The sequence below is a fragment of the Antedon mediterranea genome, chromosome 7, assembly GCF_964355755.1.
Source record: "Antedon mediterranea chromosome 7, ecAntMedi1.1, whole genome shotgun sequence".
Taxonomy (NCBI): Eukaryota; Metazoa; Echinodermata; class Crinoidea; order Comatulida; family Antedonidae; genus Antedon; species Antedon mediterranea.
Genome location: NC_092676.1, coordinates 18,074,588 through 18,100,161, shown reverse-complemented (window position 1 = coordinate 18,100,161; position 25,574 = coordinate 18,074,588). Strand labels below are relative to the sequence as shown.

At 31.4% G+C, this 25,574-nt stretch overlaps 1 protein-coding gene and 1 long non-coding RNA gene across 2 annotated transcripts; both read left to right on the top strand.

The window, feature by feature from the left end:
• The first annotated feature begins 495 nt into the window (after positions 1–495).
• On the top strand, positions 496–5,573 carry LOC140055192 (uncharacterized). Its single transcript, XR_011846641.1, has 3 exons — positions 496–553; positions 2,061–2,132; positions 5,553–5,573. It is a non-coding gene; the product is annotated as an uncharacterized lncRNA (long non-coding RNA).
• Positions 5,574–5,787: 214 nt separating this feature from the next.
• LOC140054831 (uncharacterized) lies at positions 5,788–19,331 on the top strand. Its single transcript, XM_072099925.1, has 15 exons — positions 5,788–5,840; positions 6,447–6,518; positions 8,553–8,624; positions 10,373–10,444; positions 11,230–11,301; positions 12,249–12,320; positions 13,144–13,215; positions 14,008–14,079; positions 14,868–14,939; positions 15,761–15,832; positions 16,517–16,588; positions 16,744–16,815; positions 17,145–17,219; positions 17,583–17,654; positions 18,122–19,331. The coding sequence occupies exons 1-15, from the start codon at positions 5,788–5,790 to the stop codon at positions 19,104–19,106; spliced, it is 1,977 nt and encodes a 658-aa protein (XP_071956026.1). The 3' UTR covers positions 19,107–19,331.
• Positions 19,332–25,574: the final 6,243 nt, after the last annotated feature.

Sequence of the window (25,574 nt, the reverse complement as noted above, 5' to 3'; positions counted from 1 at the left end):
TAATGACTTCCTTTATACTGGCATACAGTATAAGGTGTCCATGGAATTTTCAACTGAATAAATAAAACAGCAAAAATAAAAAATATATATTTGAAATGTAATGATATTCAAATGATTTTTTGTTTAATGTCTGATTAAGGATTTCACTTTAACATTGTTTTTTTTAGCTCAATTTCTGTTTCTATGGCCAACCAGAATGGCAAAAAAATAGCAAGAATGTTAACATCTCAATTGACATTTCTCCACTTCCTAATATCTTCAGTGTCTGCTTGTGTTACTTGATAAATAACATGGTTCAATTTGGCTTCCATCTATACACATAATCAGGGCAATACCATCCCTATGCTTCTTATGTAAAGTTCTATTTTTTCAAATATTTATCTAACATTTGTGTTTTAACCTCAGAATGTCCAATTGATTGCATATGTTATGATATAGATGATCAATATAGCAATTATTATTTTGACATCATATGTGAGAAGAGAACAGTACCATGGAGTGACATAACAGCATTGATCACGAAGATGAATAATTATAAGCCTTTAGAATTCATGTAAGTATACAGTGCTAATGATTCTTGACACTCCTAGTACTAGCATTCATGCAACACATAAAGGTAAATTTACAATCAATCAAAATTTTGAAATAGTTTCCATTTCCATTATTCTACAAATATTTAGTGAATTTTGTGGGCTTGGTTGTTGGTTGTGTCAAGTGCTTTAATCACTTTGGTTTATAGAAACATAACACAATTCAAATTATTTTAGTCTCTAATAGATGTCTAGTACTTTACAACAGGTTTATAGAAACAGAACACAGATCAAAGTATTTTTGTCTCTAATAGATGTCTAGTACTTTGCAACAGGTTTATAGAAACAGAACACAGATCAAAGTATTTTTGTCTCTAATAGATGTCTAGTACTTTGCAACAGGTTTGTAGAAACAGAACACAGATCAAAGTATTTTTGTCTCTAATAGATGTCTAGTACTTTACAACATGCACATCGATTCAACATTTAAGTGACAGATTAATTAATCTAAATTTATTTAAGAATATAATGTGTTGTGAATGTTTTATAGTTTTATTGAAAATGTTCATGAGTTGAAAGCCTGATTGTTCTATTCAACTCAGGGTTCTTTTTTGACACTTTTGATGTCTTTATAATATACATTAATTTACTACCTTGGCTATTCTAACTAAGATGTTCAATGTCTTCTTACTGCTAGTTTCCTTCAGTATTGCTAATTCACCAACAGCAAGTTTCTTTCCTACAATTTCTCAAATCATATAATATAGGCTTAATATTAAAAGAATTACTAGTTGTGTTTCCAATATAAATACAAATTAAAGAATTAGAGAATAATATCTGATAATTATCTGATGTTATGTAATATCAGAAAATATACGCTTGACTGATCTGTGGGTACCAAAACGGTACCATCCATAATCCGCACACTTATTGATAGCCTTGCTTTAATATACAAAACCCTTCCCACTTTCAATATAAATTAATAAATGTGTACATTAAGGTATGTATATAAGAGGCAGCTTTTGGTGAAACATAACAATAAAGTGAGTATAAACATCATCTGATTTTATTATACATTTTAATGTCAACATTGTCAAAATGAAGGTTGACATCATTTCAATACACGTTCGTTATGATAGCATATGTTGGCAAGTCAAGCTCAGCGTCCTGTTGTTAGTTAGATTGCCTAAGTATGTGTAATTAATAAGTAAACTGAATTTACAGCGAACACTAATTATACAGGTAAGTTTTTACCCTCTCATATTTCATTATCATTGGAAAAAGTATGTGAAATAAAATCAACATTTAACTTTCCCAAATGATAAATAGTTAATAAGAAGATGCCCAAAGATAGTTTTCAATTGTTCTTGTATGTATTATACCACCAATATTAAATTGTCCATAATTGTAATGATGGAACTGATGTTTGTGTCCCCACAAAAATATCAGGCTCATCATCATGATCAGTTTTCAAGACAATAATAAATTTGTTTAGTTTTTGACAAATTGTTTTATTTTATTATTTCATAGGTGGCTGCAAGAGTATGATGAGAGGGCTTTAAATATCTTTAAGGATAATAATTTATCAAGTCTTCAATGGATGTAAGTTTAAATTTACCTATTATAGTGTGTTATAACAATAATTTTTTTTCTCTAAAACAACAGAATGTTTTCACTCAGTTTGTATGTGTTGTTTTGTATGTGTTGTTTTGCATGAAGTATCAGAGTTCTTAGATGTGACCTAAAATATAAGCCAGGTGATTCACTTTGTTAAAAGTAAAATGGTAAACTGTCAACTGAGGTTATTATTTGAACATTTTAATTTTCTATATTTTAACACTCTAAGAAGTTCATATTTATCTATCCTAACAATAGCCCTGAACTGCATAATTTGTTTTTCTATTTGCAGTAAGTAGTGTATTTTCCTTTTCATGAAACTATAATTGTCTCGAATCCAATCTTGAAAAGTTATTGATTGCCTCTTTGATTTTAAGACCAATAAAGTAATAAGCTATATCATACCAGCTGACAATGCAATACAGTGTTGTTGGCCTCTTTCTGCCAAAAAAATAAATAAACCAATTAAAAATAGTATGAGAGTAATTTACCACAAAATTTAAATAATCGGTTAAATGCCATTGGTAATATATTTAGTTGGAGAGCCAGAAAGGGTTTACGTGCACCCTCTAGCAAAGTATGTTAACAATGTTTTTTTGCTTCCTTATATCTATACAAATCAATTTTTTGCTGTTGGCCGAAAAAAAATTGGAATGCTTGGTCAGTACAGGGGCCAAAAGGTCAATATGGTCAAAGTCAGGACTCTGCGTAACTTGGTAACTACTGGGTGTATTGGAATATTTTTGTGCCAAACTACTCAGAAGACCCATATTTCTATTCACTCTAATGGGTAATTTGTTGCCAAAAGTGGACAGAAACTCTTTTCTGACCACTGGTCAAGAAATTGGCCATATGAATATCTCATCAACCACTGGTCAAAAAGTGATAATTGTGGTCTCAATTTACTCGCAAAGTAGTTGTTTGTATTTGTTCTAATGTAATAAAAATCATAAAACTGTCAAAAAACTTCTAATTTTGACCTTTGACGAGGATCATATAGAATGCGTTCGCGTTCATATGCTTAACGCGCTGCGTTGCGCATCGTTCTCATGCAGATATGCTCAACACAGGCGTAGTGCGTACTGCGTAGGGCATATCGCATATCTGATTGGTCGATTGCAGCCGCCATCATGTTGGTTCCCTCTCCATGGAGAATCAATTCTTGAACTGCGATAACAGTAACACTATAGATTTCCATCCAGCCTCCGACTTTTACAAATCACTGGATGTAACAAAACGTGCTAGGATGTGACACCGACAACAATCCAATCTTGTTATGGCTCGTAGCCAGGGTAAACATTATGCCACAATAGTTTTGTTTAGGACATTGTTAATTAGTATATTAAACATTATTATTTTACTATTTTTGTAAAATTAAGAGCATTGGTTTTGTTTGCGCTGAGGTGCATTTGCTGTTATTTACCGATGTAACAATAGGACACCAAATGTTGCGTCGGTAAGCATGCTTGGAACCGTGCTTGGAGCATGCAACGCTAGGCTAACATTTTTTTTTTATATAAGCAAAAAAAGCGTAAGCCCACGTGTGTAAATCGTTATTATTATTATTAATTCATATTTTATGATGTTTTAATCTCTGCCGACTGATTGACAGACTTCAACGTGCCTGATATGGACGTTCAAGTCTGTTCCGCTCATGCACGTTGTCACTTTCTGAGGCGCACCCCAAATCCAGTATTTCATTTTGTAGCTTACAGATATTTCAAAGTAAAGGAATACTCCGTGTATAACAAAATCAATGGCGGCAGGCCGTACATAGTTCCGAATTGTATTGTTGACAATTTGTTTGTTTAAAAAAAAACCAATTTGTCAGGGGCTGGGAAGCGATTTTTTTTTTGTACGGAAGTTTGGCCCCTTATGTGAAAGATAGCCAAACTACTTAAGTTTCTAAATATAACTAAACCTAACCCTCTAAATAATCTCTGTCACTATAAAGTAAAAAGAACTTGCTCATAGAATTCGAAGCCCAGTTAGCTCATTTCTAACGTCACAGCTTATGGACATGATTAAGGAATATTCATGTTGATTTTGTGACGTCTCATGAGGGGTCCCCAACTTATGTACGAAAAGAAATATTGTGGCCGGGAAAAGTACACTTTTATTATACTTAATAATCATGCCATGCAAATTATTATTAAGGTAGACAAACCATGCAGAGCACGGCTTCTGGTAGACCAAAATTTAATTACAAAAGTAGCAAGTACGTAACAAATCTGCCATTGAAAAAAATTGCAAAATATCAAAACCAATGAAATAAAAATAAAAAAAATATAACAATATATATAAAATAAAACTTAACAATTCGTGTTTCTGCAGCAATGTGTGTTTCATTCGATTTTTGTCCACTTTTTTTTTTATCTGTACGTATCAAATAATTAATACAACACGAAAAACACCTAAAATAATATAGTTTGTCATTTTTATACTTTCGTTATGTGTTTGTGCGCATCATCTAATTTACAAAGCACAGCTACATAGTATTTTAAAGTGAAGGGATAGTGTATAACAAACCAATGGCCGTAAATACAGTAGTTCTGAATTTTATTCGTGATACAATTCGTTTTCATTTTAATAATTTGTCAGAGTACTTTTATCAAAGTGCGTTGTTATTATACTTGTCCATGCAAAGTATATAACAACATATTAAGGCAGAAAAAGACCGTGCGGAACACAGGTTACTGCTAGTAACATATATGATATTTTGAGAATTAAATTTTCAGGTCATGTACATTTTTGTCCATTTCTCATGGAAATGCCCAGCTGATGTATTTGATGCAAACGTTGTATTCGTGTGTTTTATAATATAATAGTTATTATTACTCTAAATTCATTAATACGGAAATAGTTGCGCAAAAAAAAAAAATTGCATATTAATTGTGAAATGATTAAAGAAAATTTTGCAACACTCTTTTCATGTAAATAAAATATATTTAAGGCATTGGTTTTAGCAAAAGTGAAACAAATTTTCACAGTGTTCTCTTTTTTAAGATATGAATTCTGTTAAAAAGTTATAAAAAATGTTTATTATTTGAAGATAAAATAAAGAAAACTAAATAGTGAAACTATGTCTAACATAAAGTAGAGAAATTTAAATTTTAAATTTTGGTCATTTTATTTTTGCAGATGGTTGACTAGCAACCAAATTAGTAATTTACCAACAAATATATTTCATGAATTGATAAATGTTCAATATTTTTTTTGTAAGATATGAATTCTGTTTCAGCTTTCAATGTTACAAGTTTTCACTGAACAAAAATAATCATACATAAATTCTAAAAGTTTGATAAAAAATTATGTTAAAATAAACTAAAGAATATAAAATAGTGAAACTATGGGTAGCATATAAAGTAGTCAAACTTCACTTTTAAATGTTGTTTGTTTTTGCAGATCTTTGGATAACAACCAAATTAGTAATTTACCAGCTGATATATTTCATGGATTGAACAATTTGCAAGGATTGTAAGTATGTTTTGTACTTATTGCATTATTATTACTCACAATTCATTAATCATAGTTAATAGCAACATAATCAACTGAAGGCATTTAACTTAAACATTAATTATTCCAGATGGCCTAATATAATAACAAATATAGATTTATATAACAGCACAAATGAAGAAAAATGGAACAGAGTTATAAAGAGAAGACGCTTGACATGGTGTGGACACCTTCTTTGTCTAGACTCTGATATCCCAGCACAAGGAGCTCTATCTGAATCAATGACAGAAGAGAACAACCTAGAACCACATGGATAAAAATTATAGAAAATGATAGAAAAGAAAAAATAAATAAGTCTATGTACACTTCGGCTAATAATCTCTCTGATTGGAGAAGTCTTTTAAGACTTAAAAGTGCACTATGTCACATGACGTTCAGTGTACGTGATGATGATGATAAATAGCAATAATTGCAATTTATTATAACATTTGTAAAATTATTTTGAAATGATTAATTTAAGTTAATCATATTAAACAAAAAACATTAATTTTTCAACATTATTTTCATATAAATCAAATATTTTTGATGTGTTGATTTTAACCACAATGAAACAAATTATTGTATTTAATGGACATATTCACAGTGCTCTCTTTTATAAGATATGAATTCTGTTTCAACTTGCAATGTTAAGTTCCCTGAACAAAATAATCATACATAAATTCCAAAAGTTGGATAAAAAATTATGTTAAAATATACTAAGAAAACAAAATAGTGAAACCATGGGTAGCATATAAAGTATTCAAACTTCACTTTTAAATGTTGTTTATTTTTGTTTTTTTGCAGATATTTGGATGACAACCAAATTAGTAATTTACCAGCTGATATATTTGATGGATTGAACAATTTGCTATGGTTGTAAGTATGTTTTGTACATATTGCATTATTATTACTCACAATTCATTAATCAAAGTTGATAGCAACATAATCAACTGAAGGCATTTAACTTAAACATTAATTATTCCAAATGGCCTAATATAATAACAAATATAGATTTATATAACAGCACAAATGAGGAAAAATGGAACAGAGTTATAAAGAGAAGAAAAATTATAGAAAATGATAGAAAAGAAAAAATAAACTAGATTTAATTCGTCACTATGACGAATTATAGGTTATATGCATTGATTTAAATAAAGATAATTGATTGATTTAAGATATATTGATTGATTTTTTTTTCTCAGAATCTTTAATTATTTATAATATATGATAGGATCTTGCTAACGCGAATACAATAGCCGGTATCACAATCCGATCAAAGATCCCTCTGCGTAAAATTTCATAAACCACATTTGTTGTTACATATTAATAAAGACATAAGTTACTTTTTATCTAGATTTCATTACAAATCATGTGTATAATCTATACACTAAGAAATAAATTTGAACAAACAATACAGATAATAAAAAAAAAAATCTTATTTCGTTTCCCAAGGTGAGACTCGATCTCGGTACCTTGAATGCCATAGACACGAGCAAAGACCATCGAGCCATACACAACTGACTAAAGTTATGGAAAGATTCCTCCGTGTATTTACTATGCAGTAACCACTTTGGTGCAGATAGATTATTACATACCGCAATGAATTATAATGTTTTACTATGATGACATTTTTAAAAATTTAAAAAAATGATGCACTGTCAAACTATATACTTTTAACTTTAATATATGAACTTCTTAAGGAAGAAAGTTAATGTTAAGTTTGTTATTTCGGCCTAAGAAAATGTTATAATTTGATTGATTGTCATAATTAATTTTTTTTTATTTAATATACCATTAATGATGACTTAATCAACTTTTTTTCTCCTAATTTCATAATAAATCATACATATGATACATACACTTCAAGAAAATGAAATAAAAAATAGGTGTTCCCGAGCATTCTAACGATATATATTAATTTAAAAATTTAGCATATTTTCACCATTTTGTTAACTTACACGTGCGTAGACTGTCACTTTAGACGTGCTCGTATAACGCTGTTTCGTGTTGAAAAGTGAATAAAATATGATGATATTATTAAAGAAAGGTTATACAACAGTAATCGGACAAAAAAAGTGCGCATTAACGTTTGACGCGCAGTGCGCGTGCAAAAATCTGCGCACTCATGGCAATTTTTTAAACGCTTGAAATTGCCTGAAACGTACTCTAATTTCATCGAAAATAAATTCTGACAATTTTCAACATTTTAAGCGCGCGTACGCATGCGTTATATGCGCTACGCACGTAATTGTATTGCCATATTATGAAATATGACCTGAAATTTATGAGTACCAAATTTTGTTTAAAAGTGATTCATGCTTGTGAAGATATGATTACAAACGTGATTTCGTTAAATCGCGCGTAGACCGCGTAATGTTTGATTGCGCACCCTGAAAACATAACCACATCGATTCCTGGCCATAAGGAATATACTCTGAAAAATTGACTTAGATAGATGAAACTGATATCAAGATAATTCACGGACAAAATAGTGCTAAGGAAAGAATAAATAGATAAATAAATAAAGATTTTGACAGAATCAAGAGGTTATATGCATGATAATGCATATAACCTAATAAGTCTATTTACACTTTGGCTAATAATCTCTCTGATTGGAGAAGTCTTAAGTGCCCTGTTTGTGATGATGATGAATAGCAATAATTGTAATTTATTATAACATTTGTAAAATTTTTGTGAAATGATTAATTTAAGTTAATCATGTTAAATAAAAACATTAATTTTTCAACTTTCTTTTTATATACTTTCCCTAAACAAGATCATACATAAATTTTAAAAGTTGGATAAAAAATTATGTTAAATAAACTAAAGAAACAAAATAGTGAAACTATGGGTAGCATATAAAGTAGTCAAACTTCACTTTTGAATGTTGTTCATTTTTTATTTTTGCAGATATTTGTGGGGCAACCAAATTAGTAATTTACCAGCTGATATATTTCATGGATTGAACAATTTGCAATACTTGTAAGTATGTTTTGTACTTATTGCATTATTATTACTCACAATTCATTAATCAAAGTTGATAGCAACATAATCAACTGAAGGCATTTAACTTAAACATTAATCATTCCAAATGGCCTAATATACACTGCTTATCCTTGCGACAAACCTTATGCCTCTTAACGCCGATAATCCTGCCGAAATATGCCTTCTCCTGACGACCATTATTTTACTCATTGACGAAGAATTTGAGCCCAATGTTACACGACGGAAACACCACCGACCAGCGGCTCCCCGACCAGCTAGGCCCACTAAGCGGTCTATACCAACAAGGACAGCACCAGCTGACGATCGCTCTCGAAGTGTGTATGGAAGAGCTTCGTAGGAGATGGCTAGTTAATTTAAGTAGATTATCTACATGATCTCGCCATAATTTGGATGTGAACGCTCAATTATGTCCGGATGATGTTTTTTTTCTGGACAATTATTGCTGCTTGGATTTAGAAGTAAATCCAAGGATAGCCAGTTATTTTATGAGGGTAATCCAATTAACAACCCAGCGGGTGGCCTTTAGCCTCATTTGCACCAATGAAATTGAAGAATTTTTTAACCCATTTCATTTTCATATTTAACATTTGAATTGCAAAGAATATGGTCATTCTTCATTGTGTACCCCCATAAAATGTCCTAAAAAATTAAATGAACTATGTCTGACGAGGACAGACGTCTAATAGATATTAGAAGATGGTAGGCCTAAAATATTTACTATACTAAAAAATAGAATACAAAATTTAACACAGAAAGTAAAATGACCAATTGTTTGTAATCAGAAGTTAAAAGTAAACAACATACGGGATAAATAAAAGAAATAGATGATTTTTTTTTACATAAAATAGCATTTAAAATCTCCAATACCAGGATTTTATGAAATTTAATTAACTAGACATAATTGTACCAAAGAACGGGATTTGTCAAGGTTAGTCCAGTTAGTAGAAAATTGTTAAATCCACTTCTTCTAGACATAGTTCCATGTGAACCCCACTATTATCAACTGAAGGCATTTAACTTAAACATTAATTATTCCAGATGGCCTAATATAATAACAAATATAGATTTATATAACAGCACAAATGAGGAAAAATGGAACAGAGTTATAAAGAGAAGACGCTTGACATGGTGTGGACACCTTCTTTGTCTAGACTCTGATATCCCAGCACAAGGAGCTCTATCTGAATCAATGAGAAAAGTCAAGACACGACCTAAAACCACATGGATAAAAATTATAGAACAAATAAGTCTATGTACACTTTGGCCAATAATCTCTCTGATTGAAGAAATCTTAAGTGCACTATGTCACATGACGTTCAGTGTTCGTGATGATGATGAATAGCATAATTGGAATTTATTATAACATTTGTAAAATAATTGTGAAATGATTAATTTAAGTTAATCAAATTAAACAAAAACATTAATTTTTCAACATTATTTTCATATAAATCAAATATATTTTATATGTTGATTTTAACCAAAATGAAACAAATTGTTGTATTTAATAGACATATTCACAGTGCTCTTTTTGTAAGATATGAATTCTGTTTCAGCTTTCAATGTTACAAGTTTTCACTGAACAAAAATAATCATACATAAATTCTAAAAGTTGGATACAAAATTATGTTAAAATAAACTAAAGAAAACAAAATAGTGAAACCATGGGTAGCATATAAAGTAGTAAAACTTGACTTTTAAATGTTGTTCATTTTTTATTTTTGCAGATATTTGGCTAATAACCAAATTAGTAATTTACCAGCTGATATATTTCATGGATTGAACAATTTGCTAGGATTGTAAGTATGTTTTGTACATATTGCATTATTATTACTCACAATTCATTAATCAAAGTTGATAGCAACATAATCAACTGAAGGCATTTAACTTAAACATTAATCATTCCAGATGGTCTAATATAATAACAAATATAGATTTATATAACAGCACAAATGAGGAAAAATGGAACAGAGTTATAAAGAGAAGACGCTTGACATGGTGTGGACACCTTCTTTGTCTAGACTCTGATATCCCAGCACAAGGAGCTCTATCTGAATCAATGAGAAAAGTCAAGACACGACCTAAAACCACATGGATAAAAATTTTAGAACAAATAAGTCTATGTACACTTTGGCCAATAATCTCTCTGATTGAAGAAATCTTAAGTGCACTATGTCACATGACGTTCGTGATGATGATGAATAGCATAATTGGAATTTATTATAACATTTGTAAAATAATTGTGAAATGATTAATTTAAGTTAATCAAATTAAACAAAAACATTAATTTTTCAACATTATTTTCATATAAATCAAATATATTTTATATGTTGATTTTAACCAAAATGAAACAAATTGTTGTATTTAATAGACATATTCACAGTGCTCTTTTTGTAAGATATGAATTCTGTTTCAGCTTTCAATGTTACAAGTTTTCACTGAACAAAAATAATCATACATAAATTCTAAAAGTTGGATAAAAAATTATGTTAAAATAAACTAAAGAATATAAAATAGTGAAACTATGGGTAGTATAAAGTAGTCAAACTTCACTTTTAAATGTTGTTTATTTTTATTTTTGCAGATATTTGGATAACAACCAAATTAGTAATTTACCAGCTGATATATTTCATGGATTGAACAATTTGCTAGGATTGTAAGTATGTTTTGTACATATTGCATTATTATTACTCACAATTCATTAATCATAGTTGATAGCAACATAATCAACTGAAGGCATTTAACTTAAACATTAATTATTCCAGATGGCCTAATATAATAACAAATATAGATTTATATAACAGCACAAATGAAGAAAAATGGAACAGAGTTATAAAGAGAAGACGCTTGACATGGTGTGGACACCTTCTTTGTCTAGACTACAAAATCCCAGCACAAGGAGCTCTATCTGAATCAATGACAGAAGAGAACAACCTAGAACCACATGGATAAAAATTATAGAAAATGATAGAAAAGAAAAAATAAATAAGTCTATTTACACTTTGGCTAATAATCTCTCTGATTGGAGAAGTCTTAAGTGCCCTGTTTGTGATGATGATGAACAGCAATAATTGCAATTTATTATAACATTTGTAAAATAATTGTGAAATGATTAATTTAAGTTAATCAAATTAAATAAAAACATTAATTTTTCAACTTTCTTTTTATATACTTTCTCTAAACAAGATCATACATAAATTTTAAAAGTTGGATACAAAATTATGTTAAATAAACTAAAGAAACAAAATAGTGAAACTATGGGTAATATAAAGTATACAAACTTCACTTTTAAATGTTGTTCATTTTTTATTTTTGCAGATCTTTGTGGGGCAACCAAATTAGTAATTTACCAGCTGATATATTTCATGGATTGCAATTAGCAACATAATCAACTGAAGGCATTTAACTTAAACATTAATCATTCCAGATGGCCTAATATAATAACAAAAAGAACTGAACAAAATTATCATACATAAATTATCATACAAATTTGCCTTAAAAAGTATGTTAAAATAAACGAAGGAAAACAAATTTAGTAAAAGCATGGGTGATAAAATAGACAAATTTCACTTTTAAATGTGGTAAATTTTTTATTTTTTTCAGATGGTTGTATGGTAATGAAATTCGAAATTTACCAGCTGATATATTTCATGGATTGAACAATTTGCTACAGTTGTAAGTATGTTTTGTACTTATTGCATTATTATTACTCACAATTCATTAATCATAGTTAATAGCAACATAATCAACTGAAGGCATTTAACTTAAACATTAATTATTCCAGATGGCCTAATATAATAACAAATATAGATTTATATAACAGCACAAATGAAGAAAAATGGAACAGAGTTATAAAGAGAAGACGCTTGACATGGTGTGGACACCTTCTTTGTCTAGACTCTGATATCCTAGCACAAGGAGCTCTATCTGAATCAATGACAGAAGAGAACAACCTAGAACCACATGGATAAAAATTATAGAAAATGATGCAAAAAGAAAAAATAAATAAGTCTATGTACACTTTGGCTAATAATCTCTCTGATTGGAGAAGTCTTTTAAGACTTAAAAGTGCACTATGTCACATGACGTTCAGTGTACGTGATGATGATGATAAATAGCAATAATTGCAATTTATTATAACATTTGTAAAATTATTTTGAAATGATTAATTTAAGTTAATCATATTAAACAAAAAACATTAATTTTTCAACATTATTTTCATATAAATCAAATATTTTTGATGTGTTGATTTTAACCACAATGAAACAAATTATTGTATTTAATGGACATATTCACAGTGCTCTCTTTTATAAGATATGAATTCTGTTTCAACTTGCAATGTTAAGTTCCCTGAACAAAATAATCATACATAAATTCCAAAAGTTGGATAAAAAATTATGTTAAAATATACTTAAGAAAACAAAATAGTGAAACTATGGGTAGCATATAAAGTAGACAAACTTCACTTTTAAATGTTGTTCATTTTTTATTTTTGCAGATCTTTGTGGGGCAACCAAATTAGTAATTTACCAGCTGATATATTTCATGGATTGAACAATTTGCAATACTTGTAAGTATGTTTTGTACTTAGTGCATTATTATTACTCACAATTCATTAATCATAGTTAATAGCAACATAATCAACTGAAGGCATTTAACTTAAACATTAATTATTCCAGATGGTCTAATATAATAACAAATATAGATTTATATAACAGCACAAATGAAGAAAAATGGAACAGAGTTATAAAGAGAAGACGCTTGACATGGTGTGGACACTTTCTTCATCTAGACTACGATATCCCAGCGCAATGAACTCTATCTGAATCAATTAGAAAAGTCAAGACACGACCTAAAACCACATGGATAAAAATTATAGAACAAATAAGTCTATGTACACTTTGGCCAATAATCTCTCTGATTGGAGAAATCTTAAGTGCACTATGTAACATGACGTTCAGTGTTCATGATGATGATGAATAGCATAATTGGAATTTATTATAACATTTGTAAAATAATTGTGAAATGATTAATTTAAGTTAATCAAATTAAACAAAAACATTAATTTTTCAACATTATTTTCATATAAATCAAATATATTTGATATGTTGATTTTAACCAAAATGAAACAAATTGTTGTATTTAATAGACATATTCACAGTGCTCTTTTTGTAAGATCTGAATTCTGTTTCAGCTTTCAATGTTACAAGTTTTCACTGAACAAAAATAATCATACATAAATTCTAAAAGTTGGATAAAAAATTATGTTAAAATAAACTAAAGAATATAAAATAGTGAAACTATGGGTAGTATAAAGTAGTCAAACTTCACTTTTAAATGTTGTTTATTTTTGGTTTTGCAGATATTTGCATGACAACCAAATTAGTAATTTACCAGCTGATATATTTGATGGATTGAACAATTTGCAAAGATTGTAAGTATGTTTTGTACTTATTGCATTATTATTACTCACAATTCATTAATCATAGTTAATAGCAACATAATCAACTGAAGGCATTTAACTTAAACATTAATTATTCCAGATGGTCTAATATAATAACAAATATAGATTTATATAACAGCACAAATGAGGAAAAATGGAACAGAGTTATAAAGAGAAGACGCTTGACATGGTGTGGACACCTTCTTTGTCTAGACTCTGATATCCAGCACAAGGAGCTCTATCTGAATCAATGACAGAAGAGAACAACCTAGAACCACATGGATAAAAATTATAGAAAATGATGCAAAAAGAAAAAATAAATAAGTCTATGTACACTTTGGCTAATAATCTCTCTGATTGGAGAAGTCTTAAGTGCCCTGTTTGTGATGATGATGAATAGCAATAATTGCAATTTATTATAACATTTGTAAAATTATTGTGAAATGATTAATTTAAGTTAATCATATTAAACAAAAAACATTATTTTTTCAACATTATTTTCATATAAATCAAATATTTTTGATGTGTTGATTTTAACCACAATGAAACAAATTATTGTATTTAATGGACATATTCACAGTGCTCTCTTTTATAAGATATGAATTCTGTTTCAACTTGCAATGTTAAGTTCCCTGAACAAAATAATCATACATAAATTCCAAAAGTTGGATAAAAAATTATGTTAAAATAAACTAAAGAAAACAAAATAGTGAAACCATGGGTAGCATATAAAGTAGTAAAACTTCACTTTTAAATGTTGTTCATTTTTATTTTTGCAGATTGTTGGAGAACAACCAAATTAGTAATTTACCAGCTGGTATATTTGATGGATTAAACAATTTGCATTACTTGTAAGTATGTTTTGTACTCATTGCATTATTATTACTAACAATTCATTAATCATAGTTGATAGCAACATTAAATCAAGTGAAGGAATTTAACTTAAACATTAATTATTCCAGATGGCCTAATATAATAACAAATATAGATTTATATAACAGCACACATGAGGAAAAATGGAGCAGAGTGATTAAGAGAAGACGCTTGACATGGTGTGGACACCTTCTTAGTCTAGACTACGATATCCCAGCACAAGGAGCTCTATCAGAATCAATGACAGAAGAGAACAACCTAGAACCACATGGATAAAAATTATAAAAAATGATAGAAAAGAAAAAATAAATAATTCCATGCACACTTTGGCCAATAATCTCTCTGATTGTAGAAGTCTTTTAAGACTTAAAAGTGCACTATGTCAGATGACGTTCAGTGTTCGTGATGATGATAAATAGCAATAATTGCAATTTATTATAACATTTGTAAAATTATTTTGAAATGATTAATTTAAGTTAATCATATTAAACAAAAAAACATAAATTTTTCAACATTATTTTCATATAAATCAAATATATTTGATGTGTTGATTTTAACCACAATGAAACAAATTATTGTATTTAATGGACATATTCACAGTGCTCTTTTATAAGATCTGAATTCTGTTTCAACTTGCAATGTTAAGTTTACCCTGAACAAAATAATCATACATAAATTCCAAAAGTTGGATAAAAAATTATGTTAAAATATACTTAAGAAATCAAAATAGTGAAACCATGGGTAGCATATAAAGTAGACAAACTTCACTTTTAAATGTTGTTCATTTTTGTTTTTGCAGATATTTGCATGACAACCAAATTAGTAATTTACCAGCTGATATATTTCATGGATTGAACAATTTGCAAGTCTTGTAAGTATGTTTTGTACTTATTGCATTATTATTACTCACAATTCATTAATCATAGTTAATAGCAACATAATCAACTGAAGGCATTTAACTTAAACATTAATTATTCCAAATGGCCTAATATAATAACAAATATAGATTTATATAACAGCACACATGAGGAAAAATGGAACAGAGTTATAAAGAGAAGACGCTTGACATGGTGTGGACACCTTCTTTGTCTAGACTCTGATATCCCAGCACAAGGAGCTCTATCTGAATCAATGGCAAAAGAGAATAACCTAGAACTACATGGATAAAAATTATAGAAAATGATGCAAAAAGAAAAAATAAATAAGTCTATGTACACTTTGGCTAATAATCTCTCTGATTGGAGAAGTCTTTTAAGACTTAAAAGTGCACTATGTCACATGACGTTCAGTGTTTGTGATGATGATGAACAGCAATAATTGCAATTTATTATAACATTTGTAAAATTATTGTGAAATAATTAATTTAAGTTAATCATATTAAATAAAAACATTAATTCTTCAACTTTCTTTTATAAACAAGATCATAGATACATTTTAAAAGTTGAATACAAAATTATGTTAAAATAAACTAAAGAAAACAAAATATTGAAACCATGGGTAGCATATAAAGTAGACAAACTTCACTTTTAAATGTTGTTTATTTTTATTTTTGCAGATTGTTGGAAAACAACCAAATTAGTAATTTACCAGCTGATATATTTCATGGATTGAACAATTTGCAAAGATTGTAAGTATGTTTTGTACGTATTGTGTTATACTCTTAATTCATTAATCATAGTTGATAGTAATAATTTTAAATGTTGTCATTTTATTTTTGCAGATGGGTAGCATATAAAGTAGTCAAACTTCACTTTTAAATGTTGTTTATTTTTGTTTTTGCAGATTGTTGGAAAACAACCAAATTAGTAATTTACCAGCTGGTATATTTGATGGATTGAACAATTTGCAAAGATTGTAAGTATGTTTTGTACGTATTGTGTTATACTCTTAATTCATTAATCATAGTTGATAGTAATAATTGTTATTTATTTTAAAATTTGTTGACTGATGATTACTATTATGTGACATTAGAATGGCATATTTAACAAAGATTAATAGTAAATTTATTTTTACAGTGGGACAGTATACTGTATCTTTAAAACATGTACTTTAGTTGATTACATTGAATAATATAGTACTATGACAGAGCAGTAAATACCAATAAAGGCAATTGCAGTTGATCATCTTCAGTCCTGAAATAACTAAATTTAGTATCATAATTGTTGTTGTTAATTTGTTAACAGACAGTTACAGAACAACTCTATAACTAACATAGAGGATGGTGCATTTTCTCCATTTGCTTCATCACTGTTAATTCTGTAAGTTCATAATCTGTGTTGTAAGACACCTGCTTGTATTCTTGCCTCTAATGCACATTCAGCTTTTTGTAAACATTGTCATTGCCACAAAGTTTATAACTTACATAATACTCTATTTCTAATAAAATGTTTCAAACTTCTATCAACTAAAGCCAAAGTATGTTTCAGGACCATTCTATGGCCACCATGGATAGACTTTCTTCATCAGTGCTTCTATGAATGGATGACTTTTGGGAGCAGGAATGCTAGTAAACCAAACCCAGTACTGTTTTGATTTCAATCATTCAGAAAGTTTCCTCATGACATGTGAATTTAAAGTTATTATTAAATGAATATGATCATTCTGAATTTATTATCCTACAGAAACCTAACATACAACAACTTGAAAGATTATGAAGACAAGACTTTTAAAGAGTTGGTAAATTTAACACAGTTGTAAGTAAATTTATTTGACATTATGAATGCAAATGGCTGTATGTAGGGTGGTGTGATGGGAGCTGTTGTTCCCCTTTGATTTTTGTATTTAAATGCCATTTAGTACAAATTTCACAGATACACTTTATTTTCAAATGTAACAAGTTGTTAACAAGTTATCAAAAAAATTCATACATGTGAAATTCTCAATCTCAGTGAAAAGGCCGGTAAAATAATGTAATAGGCCTGTAATGATAAAGAGTTATGATAGAAAATGTTGACCCCAGCTGTACTGCTGAAAAGGGGAAAAGTTGTATTCCAGATCAAAAAAGAATTCCATATAATAAATACATGCTGGCAAGAAAAAAATTGCTAATATTAAATTTGTTTAAATTAGCTATTTACACTTTTTGAAATTAGCAATTAGCTATTTACACTTTACAATTATCAGTAATGAATATATAACTATCCTATTTCTTTTCATTCAGCTATTCAGATTTTTTCCATTTGTGTTGTGTTGTTGGTGACATTGAGATCTGTGAACCCACTGATGCTTTCGCATCATGCCAAGATTTACTAAAAAGGAAATCGCTTAGGGTGTTGATGCTCGTAATTGGTGTTTCCTCCATTATTGGCAATGCACTTGTTCTCATATCAAGGTGTTGCAATAAAGAGAAAACTGTTGATTCCATGCTGATCTCCAGTCTTGCCATCTCTGATCTACTTATGGCAATGTATCTGCTAATTATTGCAGGGGCTGATATTCACTATAGAGGTAGATACTCGGAAGTTCTAGAATATTGGAAAAGTAGTTTCACTTGCAGTTTTGCAGGTGCTATTTCTACTCTTTCCAGTGAATGCTCGGTGTTTACGTTGATGGTTATGAGCGTCGACCGGGCTGTAAACATTGTTAGTCCTTTTAACACTAGACGTCTCAGTCGTAAAACATGCAAAATAGTCATCGTCATTGCTTGGGTTGTTATTGCTGCTATCAGTTTCTTACCGGTAGCTGCAAACAAGTTGAGCTTCATCGACCTGCCTTACTTTGGAGAGAACTACTATGGTAAACAGAGTGTCTGCCTTCCGTTACCGCTAACTCGAAGTCATTTACCAGGCTGGGAGTATGCCACTGCTATCTTCATTGCATTTAACGGTTTCGGTTTCTTGGTCATGGTCGTTAGTTATCTCACAATATTTTTTTCTGTGAAAAGATCATCAGCGACTGTTAATAGAAGGAAAAGCCTTGAAGAACAGTTGCGAATTGCACGGAAGCTAGTGTTTATAATTGGTACAGATTTTTGTTGCTGGTTTCCCATCATTTTAATGGGAATTTGCTCGGAAACTAAACATTGGGATATCCCTGCAGAAATATATGTTTGGGCAGCAACCTTCATTTTACCGATCAACTCGGCAGTTAATCCGTATCTGTACACGATCATATATACGTGTTCAAGCGAAAAAACAAACCGTTAAGGCTTTAATGTCAGTGGATCGAGGTTATAAATTTATAGTTGTATAGTATCTTGTACTTTCTATCTGCATTCTGTTTAAGAATTGCATTGTTCCTTGCATTTAATCTGTTTATTGTTAAAGTCAGCCAAAAGTACTATTTCAACCCGCATATAACTTTTAGGGTTGAGTTGTACTTTTCAGGAAATGTATTCTTGTGGCTGTTTGGTATTGTTGCTGTATTTTATTGTAAATTTGTTGTGATATATCATGTGTAATATCTTGATGTTTTGATGCAGGCCCGTATCCAGGGGGGGTGCGTTGGGTGCAGACGCACCCCCCCCCCCCCTAAGTCCAAAAAGGTCCACTATTTCCTCGGTTGGTATTTTTTCTTTTCTTGTTTAACTAAAGACAATATCATTATATATATACAAAATTTACATTATCAATTGTATACAAACAAAAATATGCTAATATAAAATGAAAAAATACCGGTAATTAAATTACGGAATCTGAACTGACTACAAACTCGATGTAAAACATGCGCAGTCGATCATGTGACGACAAGAATAGCTTAGCGCTTCATGTACGCGGTACGCGGTAAAGTGTTTGCTGGAGAAATACAGACAACTTAACCGGCGGTAAAGACGTGTCTGGAAATACAGACACTATCGAATACGGCGCTACAACTCAGACAGCGTCGTACTACGCTGTCTGAGTTGCAGTGTTGCCGCCAGCGGGGGGGGGGGGGCTACGGGGGCTCTATCCCCTCGTCGGGGAGCCTAGCCCCAAACGGGGAACACGGGTACTTTTTGTCGGGGAATATAATATACAGTAAAAAACGTTCGCGTTCACTTCATATAGCTTCAGCGCCTAGAAAACCACGACGTTCCATTGACCGTGAGAGTACGTCAGAGGGCTAATATGCACTTTTATGCATTCATTATTGCCAGCGATCTAACTTACTACTAAACATTAGCTAGGTACGCACTTGTCTGGCGGTATCCCTTTGTACGAATCGTTCAACGTTGGGTCGAGACGCGTGATATCAAGTTTCATCCAGGGACCAAAATGTGTAATGTAGTTATTTTCCAGGCGAAGTTTACCGACGGTTACCGAAGGGAACACGTGAACTTTTTGTCGGGGAATATAATATACAGTAAAAAGCGTTCGCGTTCACTTCGTAGCTAGCTTCAGCGCCTAGAAAACCGCGACGTTTCATTGACAGTTAGAGTACGTCAGAGTGATATTATGCACTTTATATGCATTCATTATTGCCAGTCTGGCGGTATCCCTTTGTACGAATCATTCAACGTTGGGTCGAGACGCGTGATATCAAGTTTCATCCAGGGACCAAAATGTGTAATGTGTTATTTTCCAGACGAAGTTTACCGACGGTTACGTCGTGTACTGCGTCGACGTACGCTACACTACAGCAAAAACGAATTATGTTAATTGTTCGTTTGTTCACCAATTTTTTAATTTACAAGTAACCTTCTGTACCGTGGGGCACCTAAAATAAATTTTTCATCCATTACTAAACAAAAAAACATGCCATTTTCGCTTAGCCAACATTATAGCTATAGTTATTACATTTTCAATATCCTGTATGTCATGAATTTCTCACCACTCGGAAGTCCAGATGGTACGCATGCATACACCTGGGAGGAATAAACTTATTTCCCCGACTGAAAAAGGTCTACGCTTGCCTTTTTTTTAAGCCTCTAGGCCTGATGTTTCCAAAGTATAAAATGCAATTTCTTGAAGACCTGCAGCTCTAGTTTTAAACATTTTCTTAGCTCAGCCCCAACAATAAAGCTGGTCATATTTCAAAGAACAAGAAGTACATTTTCCGGGACCTAACATCTCTATTTTTCAAACATTTCTTAGCTCAGTCACAACCCATGATAGGGACCTCCAACTCTATTTTTCTAAATTTTCTTTGAACTTTTATTTTTTAAATTGAAAAATATGGATTGAAACAGTCATCGCGCATCGTTTTTTTGCACGCAGTATTTTATTTATGCATTAAAAAAAATGGAAAAAATGGCTACCCTAAATCTGATTAAAAAGACCTCAAATGACGCTAGAACGCGTTGCTTCCGGGGGCTTCACCCCCTGGACCCCCACCGGGGGCCCTTGGCGGCCCCCTGGCCCTCAGCCTAGTGATGCTCACTTCGCTCGCATAGCCCCCTCGTCGGGGAATGTAGCCCCCGCGTCGGGAAGATCCTGGCGCCACCCCTGCTGAGTTGGCCTCATCATGAAAGCGTTAAGTTCTGGTGTCCATCGTTCAACTAGCCCAAGCCACAACAGAGAGTCTTAAATCAGTCTTTAGAACGTCAAATAACGCAAATTTTGGACCCTGACCGGGGGCCCTTGGCGGCCCCCTGGCCCCCAGCCATTGTTTCTCGCTTCGCTCGCACCCCCCCATTATAAATGCTGCATACGGGCCTGTGATGCACTGACTTTCACAGATTGAGTGCCAATGCACTCATTCCAAAGTTTAACAAATGTTTGATTATTCTTATTATTGCACTTTAATAATTAATACATTTGTTTTAATTACCACAGTTGTTCCATGCATATAATTAGATTTAATGTATTTTATATATATTTATATTATTACAATGTGATGAAGGATTATACTATACATGAATTCATTTCAATGTATTCATTTTCACTCTTAAATGTTATGTTATCTAATTCTTAAATATAGAAATGTATAGATTAATTATTTGACATATAGAATATAATATTTAATAATTTATAGATTATTTATTTTACACTGTATATATAGAATATATTACTGTTGCTCTTGATTGTAATTATAATGTCAATATGTTTATTATAATAGAAAAATATTGAAAAAAAAAATATTTACTTTATTAATACATTTGTTTAATATGATTTTAACATCGCTTGAAGCAATGTTCAAATCATATTTTGTGATGTTTGTATTCAAATCAATTCTACATAATTTACCTATTTAACCTACTGTCTTGTTATCGTTTAATGATTATATCTTGATTTTAATTTTAAATTTATAAATATAGATTGTTTAAAATACCTATCATTGTTATTTATTGTATTGTTTTCACTTACTTATAATTAATGTACCTACTATTTTTTGCACTCTCGTTAAAATAAATTGTATATCTTAATTGTAATGTTTGTGTTTGAAGCTATATAGGCATTATGTGGCTATATTATTATTTATTAATTGTACATCACTTATTTATATGGTGTAGACCTCTAATATTTGATATATTAATGTTGCTCTTGATTGTAATTATAATGTCAATATTATTATTATAATAGAAAAATATTGAAAAAAAAAATATTTACTTTATTAATACATTTGTTTAATATGATTTTAACGTCGCTTGAAGCAATGTTAAAATCATATTTTGTGATGTTTGTATTCAAATCAATTCTACATAATTTACCTATTTAACCTACTGTCTTGTTATTGTTTAATGATTATATCTTGATTTAAATTTAAATTTATAAATATAGATTGTTACAAATACCTATCATTGTTATTTATTGTATTGTTTTCACTTACTTATAATTAATGTACCTACTATTTTTTGCACTATCGTTAAAATAAATTGTATATCTTAATTGTAATGTTTGTGATACTCGGTATATTGAAGCTATATAGGCATTATGTGGCTATATTGTTATTTATTGTATTGTCCATCACTTACATACAGAACAATTGAATATTTCTTGTAAAAAACATGTGTGATAAAAATGTTAATGAGTGCAATATTTTACTATAGTTTATATGGTAGCCGTTTAAGTCGCCCCTAAACTTGACTTTGGACCGAGGCAGTTTAGAACCAACTCGGATCGCAACCGTTATACACTACCTTTTAATATATATTTTTTGTTGTTATTATGTTTGCTGTAATTATTAAATAAGTGCAACATGCGCGTGTTTGATTGCAGAGCTTTTGATGATGCTAAGCAGTCTTAATTGAAATATTTCAGCTAAAACAAATTTGGGTTTTTTAATGTTAGTCAGGTAATATTTACAATATGTGTTCACATTTGTAGGCCTGTATACACTCTTTGTTTTTAACTGCTACATGTATTATGTACATACATCAGTTAAGCACAGTTAGCCAAATGTATTGGTGCACCGCTTATTATGTACATACATCAGTTAAGCACGGTTAGCCAAATGTATTGGTGCACCGCTTATTATGTACATACATCAGTTAAGCACGGTTAGCCAAATGTATTGGTGCACCGCTTATTATGTACATACATCAGTTGAGCACGGTTAACCAAATGTATTGGTTCACCGCTTATTATGTACATACATCAGTTAAGCACGGTTAGCCAAATGTATTGGTGCACCGCATATTATGTACATACATCAGTTAAGCACGGTTAGCCAAATGTATTGGTTCACCGCTTATTATGTACATACATCAGTTAAGCAGGGTTAGCCAAATGTATTGGTGCACCGCTTATTATGTACATACATCAGTTGAGCACGGTTAGCCAAATGTATTGGTGCACCGCTTATTATGTACATACATCAGTTAAGCACGGTTAGCCAAATGTATTGGTGCACCGCATATTATGTACATACATCAGTTAAGCACGGTTAGCCAAATGTATTGGTTCACCGCTTATTATGTACATACATCAGTTAAGCACGGTTAGCCAAATGTATTGGTGCAACGCTTAATATGTACATACATCAGTTGAGCACGGTTAGCTAAATGTATTGGTGCACCGCTTATTATGTACATACAGCGGTTGAGCACGGTTAGCCAAATGTATTGGTTCACCGCTTATTATGTACATACATCAGTTAAGCACGGTTAGCCAAATGTATTGGTGCACCGCTTATTATGTACATACAGCGGTTGAGCACGGTTAGCCAAATGTATTGGTGCACCGCTTATTATGTGCATACATCAGTTAAGCACGGTTAGCCAAATGTATTGGTGCACCGCAATATTATGTACATACATCAGTTAAGCACGGTTAGCCAAATGTATTGGTGCACCGCTTATTATGTACATACATCAGTTGAGCACGGTTAGCCAAATGTATTGGTTCACCGCTTATTATGTACATACATCAGTTAAGCACGGTTAGCCAAATGTATTGGTGCACCGCATATTATGTACATACATCAGTTAAGCACGGTTAGCCAAATGTATTGGTTCACCGCTTATTATGTACATACATCAGTTAAGCACGGTTAGCCAAATGTATTGGTGCACCGCTTATTATGTACATACATCAGTTGAGCACGGTTAGCTAAATGTATTGGTGCACCGCTTATTATGTACATACAGCAGTTGAGCACGGTTAGCCAAATGTATTGGTTCACCGCTTATTATGTACATACATCAGTTAAGCACGGTTAGCCAAATGTATTGGTGCACCGCTTATTATGTACATACAGCGGTTGAGCACGGTTAGCCAAATGTATTGGTGCACCGCTTATTATGTGCATACATCAGTTAAGCACGGTTAGCCAAATGTATTGGTGCACCGCTTATTATGTACATACATCAGTTGAGCACGGTTAGCCAAATGTATTGGTGCACCGCTTATTATGTACATACAGCGGTTGAGCACGGTTAGCCAAATGTATTGGTTCACCGCTTATTATGTACATACAGCGGTTGAGCACGGTTAGCCAAATGTATTGGTGCACCGCTTATTATGTACATACAGCGGTTGAGCACGGTTAGCCAAATGTATTGGTTCACCGCTTATTATGTACATACAGCGGTTGAGCACGGTTAGCCAAATGTATTGGTGCACCGCTTATTATGTGCATACATCAGTTGAGCACAGTTAGCCAAATGTATTGGTTCACCGCTTATTATGTGCATACAGCGGTTGAGCACGGTTAGCTAAATGTATTGGTGCACCACTTATTATGTACATACATCAGTTGAGCACGGTTAGCTAAATGTATTGGTGCACCGCTTATTATGTACATACATCAGTTAAGCACGGTTAGCCAAATGTATTGGTGCAGCGCTTATTATGTACATACATCAGTTGAGCACGGTTAGCTAAATGTATTGGTTCACCGCTTATTATGTACATACAGCGGTTGAGCACGGTTAGCCAAATGTATTGGTTCACCACTTATTATGTACATACATCAGTTAAGCACAGTTAGCCAAATGTATTGGTTCACCGCTTATTATGTACATACATCAGTTAAGCACAGTTAGCCAAATGTATTGGTGCACCGCTTATTATGTACATACATCAGTTAAGCACAGTTAGCCAAATGTATTGGTTCACCGCTTATTATGTACATACATCAGTTAAGCACGGTTAGCTAAATGTATTGGTGCACCGCTTATTATGTACATACATCAGTTAAGCACAGTTAGCCAAATGTATTGGTTCACCGCTTATTATGTACATACATCAGTTAAGCACGGTTAGCTAAATGTATTGGTGCAACGCTTATTATGTACATACATCGGTTAAGCACGG